The following is a 13,114-nucleotide window of genomic DNA, read 5'->3' on the forward strand; positions in this document are numbered from 1 at the left end:
GTAAAACAATCACCTTTCTATTTTTTTCCTATCATCTAAGCTATGCTTACGCCATGGAACGTCTATGAAGAAAGCAGAACTTACTGCAGAACTTTGCAGATCTCCAGGGCTCAATGTTGAGTCCGGCACGTTGGCAAGCAGCAGCATAACCAGCTATGACCTTGCACAGAATGTCTTGGCGCCCAGCATAGAAGCAGGAATCGTACACACAGTCTTTGAACGCGCCTTGTGGATCTACCTTGGCGTGACAATCGCGGAAAGGTCCGCTCTTATCTATTAGCATGCCGCAACTCTCCTTGCTGGCTCGGTGGCGGAGTTCCAGTTCCGCCAAGTTGGAGCAGTCTCCCTTATCCTCCTCGTAACAGCCAGGTACGTTCTGGACCTTCCAGCTGTTTCCAAATAGAAGTGGCTTGGTGACAACTTGGTTGTTTTTCATGGTAAAGTCGTTGTTTTTGTCACCATCGTAATTGCCACAAAGACCACACACCGCGCCTGTGTAAGTGCTTGGAATCTTGACTTCGACGTAGCTGTCCCAGTTGTAGACGACTCGTAAACCAAAGCTGGTCTGAAGGATGGCATTGAAGCCCTGCTTGTAGATCGACAGCTTGCCATTTTCAACACTGTATGGGAGGTTGGTTAGAACTTGATTTACCTGAAAAAGGAGATAATATAATGACTTTGAAGACTTTCATTCATCCAGGTCATGGTATATCTAGTATAAGTAAATGTAAAGCAACTGGACTTGCTAAGTAATCATTGAAGACGTTTCACTACTCATCCGAGGAGCTTGAACTGAAGTCCAGTTGCTTTAGAGATAATATAATATTACACCTATGGGGATAGAGATTTCATCCTTCTTCTCTTAGGAAGAAATACATAGAATATGCTGGACTTGAGTCTGAAAGTGATAAAGAACCTATTATTAAAGGAGAAGGAAAGGCTAATAAAGAGTTAATCTCAAGCTGCAGGCATACCTTCAGTTCTCTCAATAGTGCCCTTAAGTCTCCCCATATTTCTCCCGTTCAGAGGATCAGAAACCTCATAGGGAAAAAAAAGCTGAGCTCTGTAAAGAAAAGTCCCATAATGCCTTGCTCCTGCACCAAGATCGGTGTACATGCCCAGTAAGTAAGACTATGAGGAAGCTTCCTACTGATTGGCTCAGATCCACATTCCTAAGGGGGAAGGGAGTTCTTAGCATTCTTGAGGGAGGGGGCAACAGGAGAGGAGAGAGCTGCATGTCTCTGGCACATGAAAACAAACAGACAAGAAATCCTGTATCTTTTGATAGAGGACTCTACCTTTCCTTCTTCTTTAAACAATTTCCCTGATACTTAGTTGAGTATTTAACGGTTTCTTACCAGAATTCGGTCTTTGTACTGCCGGGTAATCCCAATTTGGAGGTTACAGAGCGTCACGTTCACTGCCGATGTATAAGCCACCACTTTGCTGCCTCTGTTTTCATTTTGAACATTGACCGTGAAGTCCACCAGACCTTCTGTCTTCTTGCAGAGTCCTGCTAACTGGTAGATGCACGTACCTTGGAAATCATACCTGACCCCATCAAAGGAGACATAATGGGGATCCCCAGAAGCTGTGCAGGTACCGTAGCTAAGTGGGTAACAGTTCTGAATCCCGTTGACCACTCCGCACTTCTCGGAAGACTTGCAACGGTTGATTTTGCATTCGACCTTCCTGGTGGAGGGGTTGCACGTGCACTGGTTTTCACATTTGTTGTCAGCCCAGAACTTTTCGTTGGCGGCGTACAGTCTTCCCTCATAGATGCAACCACAGCTTGATTTGGGGATGCATTTACCTTCATCCAAAACATACCCATCCTTGCACTCACAGCCCTCCACGCAAGACTCAGAACAAGTGGACGGGGTTGCGTCGTCATTACAGGTGGAAGGGCATCCTTTACTGCACAGCTTGTACTGGCTGTTCTCAGGGCACTGCATGGCTAAAGAGAGACAGCAATGGAAGCATGTTAACTCCTAGTATTAGAAAAACTCTACGACAACTATATTTCTGAAGAGAGCCTATTAACTGACATACTGATGATTTAGTATAAATATTACAAAATTGGTCATTCAAAAGGGTCAAGGAGACCACCTCATATATATGCAGGAATTCTGGGAACTAATCCCAAAGAGCTCCAAGAAAATCCCATTTACATGGGTTATTGGGGCTCATTAGTGTCTAGATCAGGGGTGGGCAAACTACGGCCACGGGCCACATCCGACCATGTAAAAGAAGCAGGAGGTCGCCGGAGGAGGGAGCCGCAGGAAGCCACTGGTCACTGGGGGGTAGGGGAAGATGGAGAATGCTGGGGGAAGCTGGAGGGAGGAGCTGGAGGATGCTGGAGTGGAGCTGGGGGTGGAGCTGAAGGATGCTGGGGGGAGCTGGAGGATGTTGGGGAGGATGCTGGGGAGTGGAGCTGGAGGATGCTGGGGGGGAGCTGGAGGATGTTGGGGAGGTTGCTGGGGTGGGGAGCTGCAGGATGCTGGGGAGTGGAGCTGGAGAATGCTGGGGAGGAGCTGGAGGATGCTGGGGGGGAGCTGGAGGATGCTGGGGTGGAGCTGAAGGATGCTGGGGGGAGCTGGAGGATGTTGGGAGGATGCTGAGGGGGAGCTGTAGGATGCTGGGGAGTGGAGCTGGAGGATGCTGGGGGGAGCTGGAGGATGCTGGGGGTGGAGCTGAAGGATGCTGGCCCAGCCCATCTGTAAATTAATGTGGCCCCTGAGCCAAAAAGTTTGCCCACCCCTGGTCTAGATCTTTGGGATTAGTTCCCAGAATTCTTGTGTTTATTTGCATACATATGAGGCAGTCTCCTCAACCCTTTTAATATTTTTGTGGACCCACACCCCCTGGCTCTACCTAAACTCATCAGAAAACCCTGCACTACACTAATGAGGCCCAAGATACCTGATCAGTATTTGGGAATATAAGCAGCCATTATCCCGGCTTCTGCTTTAAAAACCCAGTGGGTGAGCTTTAGCCTATAGGATAAACCCATGTAAATGGGATTTTCTTGGAACTCTTTTGGGATTAGTTTTCAGAACTCCTCGTGAAAGTGGTTTAATTAATTTATATACACATTTAAAACCAGGACATTTTTTATAAATGACAAAATTAATTAGGAATACAAGCAATGAATGTCAACTTACGGCAGCCAGAGGGTTGCCTCCATTCTGCAATCTGAATTTTGTTCCTCTGGCAAGCATCGGCGTAGCTCTTTATACTTTGGCACAGAATCTGCTTGGATCCGCCGTTCATGCATAAATCATATACACAGTTGTCCACGTAGACTTTTGGATCAACGGATCCGTGGCACTGGCGGAAGGGGCCATCGGCCTTGGAAAGAAGTCCGCAGGTTTGCTCGCTCGCGTATTGTTTCTGGAGGTCGAGGGAACACGTCTTGCATTCCCCATTGCAGTTGTGCCAGCAGAACCGGTCTCCGTCCTCGACTTTCCAGCTCTTACCAAAGTCGACCAAGTTTGGAGCTTGCGTTCCTGCTGGTGTGACCAAGTCATCGCCGGGGTTTCCGTTATAATTACCACACATACCGGAAACGCTTTCATAGAAGCTGCTGGAGATGGACACTTTGAGGATGGAGTTCCAGTCATAATACACTTTCATGGAAAAATCTGTTTCAATGACAACCATAGATCCAGACTGGTACAACCTGACCTGGCCATCGTTTAGATTCATGGGAAGACGCTGACGCTGGTCATTCACCTAAAAAGGAAAAAAAATATAGCGGGTTAAGCAAGGAAAGTAGGGGGTTTCAAGAAATAAGATATGAACGTGGCCATGGTAGCTAGGAACTGGAAGTCATGTTAGACATTTAAGGTGGCCATACACCAGGGGTAGGGAACCTATGAGCCAGATGTGGCTCTTTTGATGGCTGCATCTGGCTCGCTGCCAAATCTTTTATAAAAAAATAACGGGACGTGTGGCCTGCATTCGGCGAATAGAAGATGTGTTCTAAGCCTTAGAAAGCGTCTTCTATCTGCCAAGGGCAGGCCACGTCCTCCTCCGCATCTCATCCGGAATCCTTGGGACCCTCCGTACCTTGCCTCTGCGCTTGGAGGATAGAAGACTTGTTCTAAGGCTTAGAACACGTCTTCTATCTGCTGAGCGCAGGCCACGCCCTCCTCTGCATCGCATCTGCATCCGGCATCCTTGGGACCCACCCTACCTTTGGCCCACAGCATCCGCGGCCAGACATATTGTATGGTATGTATTGTATTGTATCTCACGGAATTACATTTTAAAATATGTGGTGTTTATGGCTCTCTCAGCCAAAAAGGTTCCCAACCCCTGCCATACACTGTGCAATCCACTCATTTGGCGAGGTTGCCAAATGAGTGGATCATCTTCCAATATGCTCACCTATGGTGGGTGATATCGGGCCAAACAATCTAATTTTAATGGCAGGTATATGGGCCGTTGGATCGAGGGCCTCCTCAATCTACATCTGTCCTATTCTAGGCCAGATATCGGTTGGGTAGACCAATCGGGGGTGCCCATACACTGGCAGATAAGCTGCTGAATCTGTCTGACCCTAGGGCCAAACAATTGTATTAAAATGGTAGGTATATGGGCCATCAGATTGAAGACCGCAGCAACAAGCCGATGAGTTTCCTGATCCAATGGGAAAATCAAACCTCCACAATCTACATCTGTAAAATTCTAGGCCAGATATCGGTTGGGTAGACCCATCGGGGGTGCCCATACACTGTCTGAAGGACCCAAATAGGTAGCTGAAATTGGTCCATGTATGGCCACCTTTATGCAGAGCATTTTTTACTCACCCTAACAAATCCATTTTCGTATCTCACTAAAGACATGGTGAATCCATACACTTGGACAGTAACAAAGCTGACATAGGCCACTCGGGTGTTGCCTCGATTCTCATTCTTGGCTTCGATGTTGAAAACCGGGAGACTGCTGTCGCTTCCAGAGGTCTTGGCGATGGTGTAAGTGCAAGTGCCCTGGAAGTCATAAAAGCGGCCATCAAAGGTGCGAAAATGGGGGTCTCCAACTGCCCAGCATAGAGACTCGGAGGTTGGAATGCAAACTGGCTTCCCGTTGGTCATTTGGCACTTTTCCTTAGATCTACATTTTGTGGTTTCACAAGACGCCACGGCAACGCCTGAAGGAAAGATGTAAAATGGGAGGTTATTTATAAGAAAATCTCTCTATTAATGGCTTTTCTCGTGTAAAATGTATATATCAATGGAAAGGATATGAGAGGTCTTCTTTGAGTGCCAAAAAAATGGCCTGTAGAGATCTGCAATCTGCAAGGGGCAATTGTGTCCCTTAGTAACCTTGCATTTGCATCTGGGGCAATAGTAAATTAATCCTCATATTTCAAATATTAGAGGTCACTGAAGAGTTCTAATGACTATATAACCCTTATATTGTCATTGGAACTCTTCTGTGACCTCTTACAATCAGGTGACCAGGGAGTGCTGGTTTCTATGAGAACCTTGGCCTTATGAAGACTAACTGATGAACTTACTATTGATGCACGTAGCTGGAGATCCGTAATTGTTCAATTTAGTGAGTCCATAAGATAGAATCATGAAGGGGGACGATGGATTCTCCAAAAGTTGTGAGGAGAAACCTTTGCCAAAGGTTTGAGTTGTCCAGGAATAGTCAGTGCCAGGAATGTTCTTCCACGTCAAGCCCTGGATAGGCGATTTGTTGTAGGTCACCTTGGAGATGTCTGAAGTCTTAGCCACGAAAGTGCCATAGTTGTCAAAATCATCTTGACCGTAGACGTAGAAAGAGGTGCAATAATTGGTTATTGGAGGGATAGCCATCAGGATGGTGTCGTACTGGGTGGCAGTTCTGTCCGTCCACCCTGTACAGTAGTAAATGACTTGAATTCCAGCACTGGCTGTGATAGAAAGCGGCGTTTGAGCCGGAACCTCCAACTGCACCACTTGACCCTCAGTTAAAGTCACGGACGTTAGTTTGGATTCAACGACATAGTCAACCTTCGTGTTCTGAGAAGCCACAACGTAGGCAATGTCACTCTTGGTCTGGAAAGTAATAGGGGGCACGATGTAGGATTTCCCCCAGCTGGCGACTGGGGCAAACTGCTCGTAGACGTGGTTACATTTGGTGTTCTTCCAGGCGCAGGTGTGGCCGCTCAGAAGAGCCACTGGTTTTTGAGACACCACTCTGGTTCCTGACAGATCATCTCTGCTTTGGAGCTGAAGAGCAGCATAGGGTTCAAGCATTACAGAGAGTTTACTGCCAGCCGGATACATTTTGTCCTGGAAGACGACTTGTCCTTTGAGGAAGATGTCAACATTGGTGGGCTGATCACAGCTAACGACTGAGAATTCTTTGAATCCATCGGGAGGGCCGTCTTGAGGGGTCACCACGTAGTACTCAGTTCCCAGGTCTTGCACTGGGGATACAATACTCGAGTCGGCACTTTGCATCTTGAAGTTGATGGAGAGCACCGAGACGGGCTTGTCGGCCGTGACGATGACCACATTGGAGGTTTTACTTGTCCCCGGCAGCTCGGCGCTTGAAGGTATTTGAACCTTGAAGGTGGTGCGCTCGTTGACTAATAACTCCTGCTTGTAGCTAGACTTGTTCATCCACACCGTGACTTTAGTAGAAGGTTCGTAGCCGGTAATGAAGAGCTGGAACTTGGCGCTGCTGTAGGATAACTGGTAGTTTTGCATGAAGACTGTAACAAACTGATTGCCCTGCGGAGCTGCTAAGCTGGTTCCTGGAACGAAATCAAGGAATTTGTTGTTATGTAAAGTTTTTCAAGACTCAAAATGTAAAATGTCAACATGTAATTCTAATATCCTTATCATATAAAGCAGGGGGTACATTACCCCTTATAATACATGAGTGATACTCAGAGTTCCCTGTATAACTCAGCCTGCAGCCTTGTGCCTTTATATGGGCACAGAACCCCTCAGTGACTGCTAATATCCTTATCATTTACAGTAGGGGGTACATTATCCCTTATAATACATGAGTGATACTCAGAGTTCCCTGTATAACTCAGCCTGCAGCCTTGTGCCTTTATATGGGGGGCACAGAACCCCTCAGTGACTGCTAATATCCTTATCATTTACAGTAGGGGGTACATTATCCCTTATAATACATGAGTGATACTCAGAGTTCCCTGTATAACTCAGCCTGCAGCCTTGGGCCTTTATATGGGCACAGAACCCCTCAGTGACTGCTAATATCCTTATCATTTACAGTAGGGGGTACATTATCCCTTATAATACATGAGGGATCAAGGCTATGAAAGGAGACCCAACACTCTCCCCTACACTCCCCTATTCCTGTCTCTCGTTCCCGGTGGCACTGAGCATGGGAATAGAATCCGCTGGGATGAATTTCTGAATGTTGTGATATGGGATTAATATGGATTAACTCAACGCACTAATTGCTTTTAATCTCGGCTCAGGCTGATCTTACTCCCAACAGCGCTTAGATTTAAATGGAATAGGATGACAAATCCTATAATGTTTCTGTTTTTTCAACAGAACTCAGACATCGATTTCACCACTAATTTTAAATGGGATATAAACCCAACCATAACGCTGCCCCACAGCGCCCCCTGGTTTTGCTATAGAAGTTGTCAAAAACCGTAATTCTAGATGCAAGGAAATCCCCCAATGAGAATTCTACTGAGCAACAATGTGACTGTAAGTGCAAGAGAAGTGACCAATGAGAATGCTGATTCCCAGCACTGTGTCAGGCCCCTTGCTGGTACCTTACATATAGAGATAATGATGGCATTTTCCCCTCATTATATGGCACAGGAATCAGACATGGGGATAAAGGGACAGACTTGTTCAGTGCTGGGAAACTGTGCTTATTGCTCCCAACTCCAATTGCAGGAACAGAGAACAGGGAGCCGGATTTACTCACATCAGCTGGGATTCTCATTGGGGGATTTCTTGCATTTTAATGCAGTTTTATTGGGCAATATTGCTTTAAGAATACAGCCCTGATGTTGCTGGACTACAGCTCCCAGCATGCCTCACCCTTCATTATATGTTACATTATTCTGGGATTTGTAGTCCAGCAACGGATAAATAAAGTTTGGGAGAGCAGCGCAGCAGGGTTTAGTTTTTTCCAAAGTGCAGGAATAAAACAACACTGAAAAGATATGTGAAGGGTCAATATAGCAGTATATAAAATTAATAGTTGCCATGACTACAGAGAGCCTATCTGTGACCCTGGATGAAGCCACAGCCCCACCTGGTGCCATTGGGCCACGCTGCCCTGGGGATTATAACACAATAGGGGTTTAAACTGTGGGAGGTAAAAGGAAATCCATGGCCACTCAGCCTGGAGGAAAACAACAACAAAGCAAAATAAAACTGCCAGCTAAAGTAAAGCAGAATTAAAAAATGCCAGGATATTGGGCCCTGGATAGGGTTGACCCCCAGCTGGTATTTAACGGACCTTGCCAGCAAATCGCCAGCTAGGGCCGGTGCCGGTATTACAGTATTACTGCTAGTTAATCAGTACGGCTAGCAACCTTACCTATAGATCCCTCCCTTGCCCCACCCATTTCTCCACCCAACACACCTATTTCCCCACCCCATACACCCATTCCCTCACCTAGCCCGCCCATTTGCCTCCCCTGTGCCTTCATCACCCACCCCCAAGTGACGTCTCTACCCCAAGGGGAAGAGCCAATCACAGCCCTGCACTCACACAAGCAAAGACGGGCTTCAGTTCCCTATCAGGTCAGCCTAGCTGCTGCAGAGGGAGGGTGGGGGGCAAGGCAGAGGCTGGGGGGCAACTCAGAGGCAGGGGGGCAAGGCAGAGGCTGAGGGGCAACGAAGAGGGAGGGTGGGGGGCAAGGTAGAGGCTGGGGGCAAGGCAGAGGCTGGGGGAATGCAGAGGGTGAGGGGCAATGCAGAGGCTGCGGGGCAAAGCAGAGGCTGGGCGAATGCAGAGGGTGAGGGGCAATGCAGAGGCTGGGGGGCAAGGCAGAGGCTGGGGGAATGCAGAGGCTGGGGGGCAAGTTGGAGGCTGTGGGGCAAGGCAGAGGCTGAAGGGCAATGCAGAGGCTGGGGGAATGCAGAGGGTGAGGGGCAATGCAGAGACTGGGGGAATGCAGAGGGTGAGGTTCAATGCAGAGGGTGAGGGGCAATGCAGAGGCTGGGGGAATGCAGAGGGTGAGGGGCAATGCAGAGGCTGGGGGAATGCAGAGGGTGAGGGGCAATGCAGAGGCTGGGGGGCAAGGCAGAGGCTGGGGGAATGCAGAGGGTGAGGTTCAATGCAGAGGGTGAGGGGCAATGCAGAGGCTGGGGGAATGCAGAGGGTGAGGGGCAATGCAGAGGCTGGGGGGCAAGGCAGAGGCTGGGGGAATGCAGAGGCTGGGGGGCAAGGCGGAGGCTGGGGGGCAAGGCAGAGGGTGAGGGGCAATGCAGAGGCTGGGGGAATGCAGAGTGTGAGGTGCAATGCAGAGGGTGAGGGGCAAGGCAGAGGCTGGGGGAATGCAGAGGCTGGGGGGCAAGGCAGAGGCTGGGGGAATGCAGAGGCTGGGGGGCAAGGTGGAGGCTGGGGGGCAAGGCAGAGGGTGAGGGGCAATGCAAAGGCTGGGGGAATGCAGAGGGTGAGGTGCAATGCAGAGGGTGAGGGGCAAGGCAGAGGCTGGGGGAATGCAGAGGCTGGGGGGCAAGGCAGAGGGTGAGGGGCAATGCAGAGGCTGGGGGAATGCAGAGGGTGAGGGGCAATGCAGAGGGTGAGGGGCAAGGCAGAGGGTGAGGGGCAATGCAGAGGCTGGGGGAATGCAGAGGGTGAGGGGCAATGCAGAGGCTGGGGGAATGCAGAGGCTGGGGGAATGCAGAGGGTGAGGGGCAATGCAGAGGCTGGGGGAATGCAGAGGCTGGGGGAATGCAGAGGCTGGGGGAATGCAGAGGCTGGGGGACAAGGCAGAGGGTGAGGGGCAATGCAGAGGCTGGGGGAATGCAGAGGGTGAGGGGCAATGCAGAGGCTGGGGGAATGCAGAGGGTGAGGGGCAATGCAGAGGCTGGGGGAATGCAGAGGCTGGGGGAATGCAGAGGGTGAGGGGCAATGCAGAGGCTGGGGGAATGCAGAGGGTGAGGGGCAATGCAGAGGCTGGGGGAATGCAGAGGCTGGGGGAATGCAGAGGCTGGGGGGCAAGGCAGAGGGTGAGGGGCAATGCAGAGGCTGGGGGAATGCAGAGGGTGAGGGGCAATGCAGAGGCTGGGGGAATGCAGAGGGTGAGGGGCAATGCAGAGGCTGGGGGAATGCAGAGGGTGAGGGGCAATGCAGAGGCTGGGGGAATGCAGAGGGTGAGGGGCAATGCAGAGGCTGGGGGAATGCAGAGGCTGGGGGGCAAGGCGGAGGCTGGGGGGCAAGGCAGAGGCTGGGGGGCAAGGCAGAAGGTGGCTTTAGGCTATAATTATTCATCTTAACTGTATGATTGCCTGGTTTTTCAAACAGATAATGACCATTTTGCTCTATGCAGGGCAATGGAGGGAAGGACAAGAGAATGAAAGATGGAAAACCAGTAGGTTAAAATAAAAAAGGGAAGAATTGAGTAAAAGTGAAAGAGAAGAGTAAAACAGAGAATTTATGTTGGGCTCGTGGCACCCCGTGGCACCCCCTGTCCCCCTGTCCCACACTGGTTATTGGTACTGCCTGATTCTATCTCCTGTCCTGCCCCCTGTCCCACAGCCCGGGGCAGTTATTCCCTCTGTATTACACATTACAGGGCAGGGTCTGTGTGTTTGCTGTACAATAACCTTAATATAAAAGCAGGGAATAATAACACACGATAAGCTGGAATGTCACACAGTGAGGAGCGTGGGTGGAACTGGGTTACAGGTTAACGAGGGGAAAGATAACAGTGCATTGTGGGATTTACTCTCCAAGTATTGGAAGGGGTCATTCACTAAAGGTGCAGACTGCAAAAAAACTTCCATTCAACAATTGTTTTTTTTCTTTTACCCAAAATGCAATGTTTTTTCCTAGAGATCCAAAGGGGGCGCAATTTGGGCTTACGGAGAAGGAAGGGGGGGTATTAAAGTGGGACAGATATTAGTGATTATATGCTATATCCAAACACTGGGAATCACCCTCCATTGGGCACTATAAGAATCACATGACAGTTCCAGCGCACACTGGGGGGGGGGGTCATTTATAAAATTCGCCCAGCGCAGAATTATTCGCACATTCGAACAGAATTGCAAAATTTTTATTCGCAGTGTGAATGTCTATAAACCATCTGTGTCCGAGTTACACCACAACTTTAGTAGCGGAAAAAATAATGCCCAAGGGCAGTAACCCATAGCGACCAATAAGATGTTTTATTTCTAACAGGTGACCAGTAAATGCTGCCTGCTGATTGGTTGCTATGGGTTACTGCTCCTGGGCAAACGTGGTACCTTTTGTTACATAACCCCATTAGTGTTCTTGGATGAGTGATTTCTAGTGATGAGCGAATTTTTTCACCAGGCGTGGATTCGCAGCAGAATTCCGCATTTCGCCATTGGCGAATATTTTGCGCGAATCAGGTGCAAAATTCAGCCACGGTTGCTTCAAAAAAGTTGCGTTTCATGGATTTTTTGCCATTTTTCACTCATCGTCAGTGATTTTTGGTGACCAATGCGATAGTCAAGGAACCCAAAAGTAACATTCAGGATAGATACAGAACCCTACTTACCAGTCAGGAACGCCAACAGAACCCCCAGCTGCAGGATTGTTACCCGACCCATGGCTGCACAGAGGGGCAAATGAGAGAAAGGAGAGTCAATATATAAAGAAATTTCTATAAATGATACTATTTTATAAATTATATTTATGTCATACATGGTCGACACATGAAATGTATGTAGAGAAATGCTCAGAATCTTTCCATAATTTGGATCTCCATAAGATCATTTAACCATGAAATAAACCCAATAGGGCTGTTCTGCCCCCAATAAGGGGTAATTATATCTTAGTTGGGATCAAGTACAGGTACTGTTTTATTATTACAGAGAAAAGGGAATCATTTAACCATTAAATAAACCCAATAGGGCTGTTCTGCCCCAATAAGGGGTAATTATATCTTAGTTGGGATCAAGTACAGGTACTGTTTTATTATTACAGAGAAAAGGGAATCATTTAACCATGAAATAAACCCAATAGGGCTGTTCTGCCCCAATAAGGGGTAATTATATCTTAGTTGGGATCAAGTACTGGTACTGTTTTATTATTACAGAGAAAAGGGAATCATTTAACCATTAAATAAACCCAATAGGATTGTTCTGCCCCCAATAAGGGGTAATTATATCTTAGTTGGGATCAAGTACAGGTACTGTTTTATTATTACAGAGAAAAGGGAATCATTTAACCATGAAATAAACCCAATAGGGCTGTTCTGCCCCCAATAAGGGGTAATTATATCTTAGTTGGGATCAAGTACAGGTACTGTTTTATTATTACAGAGAAAAGGGAATCATTTAACCATGAAATAAACCCAATAGGGCTGTTCTGCCCCAATAAGGGGTAATTATATCTTAGTTGGGATCAAGTACAGGTACTGTTTTATTATTACAGAGAAAAGGGAATCATTTAACCATGAAATAAACCCAATAGGGCTGTTCTGCCCCCAATAAGGGGTAATTATATCTTAGTTGGGATCAAGTACAGGTACTGTTTTATTATTACAGAGAAAAGGGAATCATTTAACCATGAAATAAACCCAATAGGGCTGTTCTGCCCCAATAAGGGGTAATTATATCTTAGTTGGGATCAAGTACAGGCACTGTTTTATTATTACAGAGAAAAGGGAATCATTTAACCATTAAATAAACCCAATAGGGCTGTTCTGCCCCAATAAGGGGTAATTATATCTTAGTTGGGATCAAGTACAGGTACTGTTTTATTATTACAGAGAAAAGGGAATCATTTAACCATTAAATAAACCCAATAGGAGTGTTTTTGCCTAGTGCTTTATAAATATAAACGCCCTGCGCTGGACAAGATTAGTGTATTTAATGCGCAATGTTTTTAAATATGGGCAAATTCGGAATATTTTATGTTCAAGCTCTACGTTCAAGTTATGCCATAACTTTGGTAGTAGAAACAGTACAGG

At 47.6% G+C, this 13,114-nt stretch overlaps 1 protein-coding gene across 1 annotated transcript in view; it reads right to left on the reverse strand.

Annotated features, from left to right (window-relative positions):
* Positions 1-11,784, reverse strand: part of fcgbp (Fc fragment of IgG binding protein) — a 29,355-nt gene extending 17,571 nt beyond the window's left edge. The window contains exons 1-6 of the mRNA XM_012967593.3: positions 11,699-11,784; positions 5,525-6,754; positions 4,815-5,155; positions 3,165-3,735; positions 1,359-1,957; positions 85-652 (exon numbers count right to left, since the gene is read on the reverse strand). Of these exons, the coding sequence (XP_012823047.2) occupies positions 85-652; positions 1,359-1,957; positions 3,165-3,735; positions 4,815-5,155; positions 5,525-6,754; positions 11,699-11,750 (3,361 nt within the window). The 5' untranslated portion in view covers positions 11,751-11,784. The remainder of the gene's footprint in view (positions 1-84; positions 653-1,358; positions 1,958-3,164; positions 3,736-4,814; positions 5,156-5,524; positions 6,755-11,698) is intronic.
* Positions 11,785-13,114: the final 1,330 nt, after the last annotated feature.

The sequence above is a fragment of the Xenopus tropicalis genome, chromosome 7 (assembly GCF_000004195.4).
Source record: "Xenopus tropicalis strain Nigerian chromosome 7, UCB_Xtro_10.0, whole genome shotgun sequence".
NCBI classification, from domain to species: Eukaryota; Metazoa; Chordata; class Amphibia; order Anura; family Pipidae; genus Xenopus; species Xenopus tropicalis.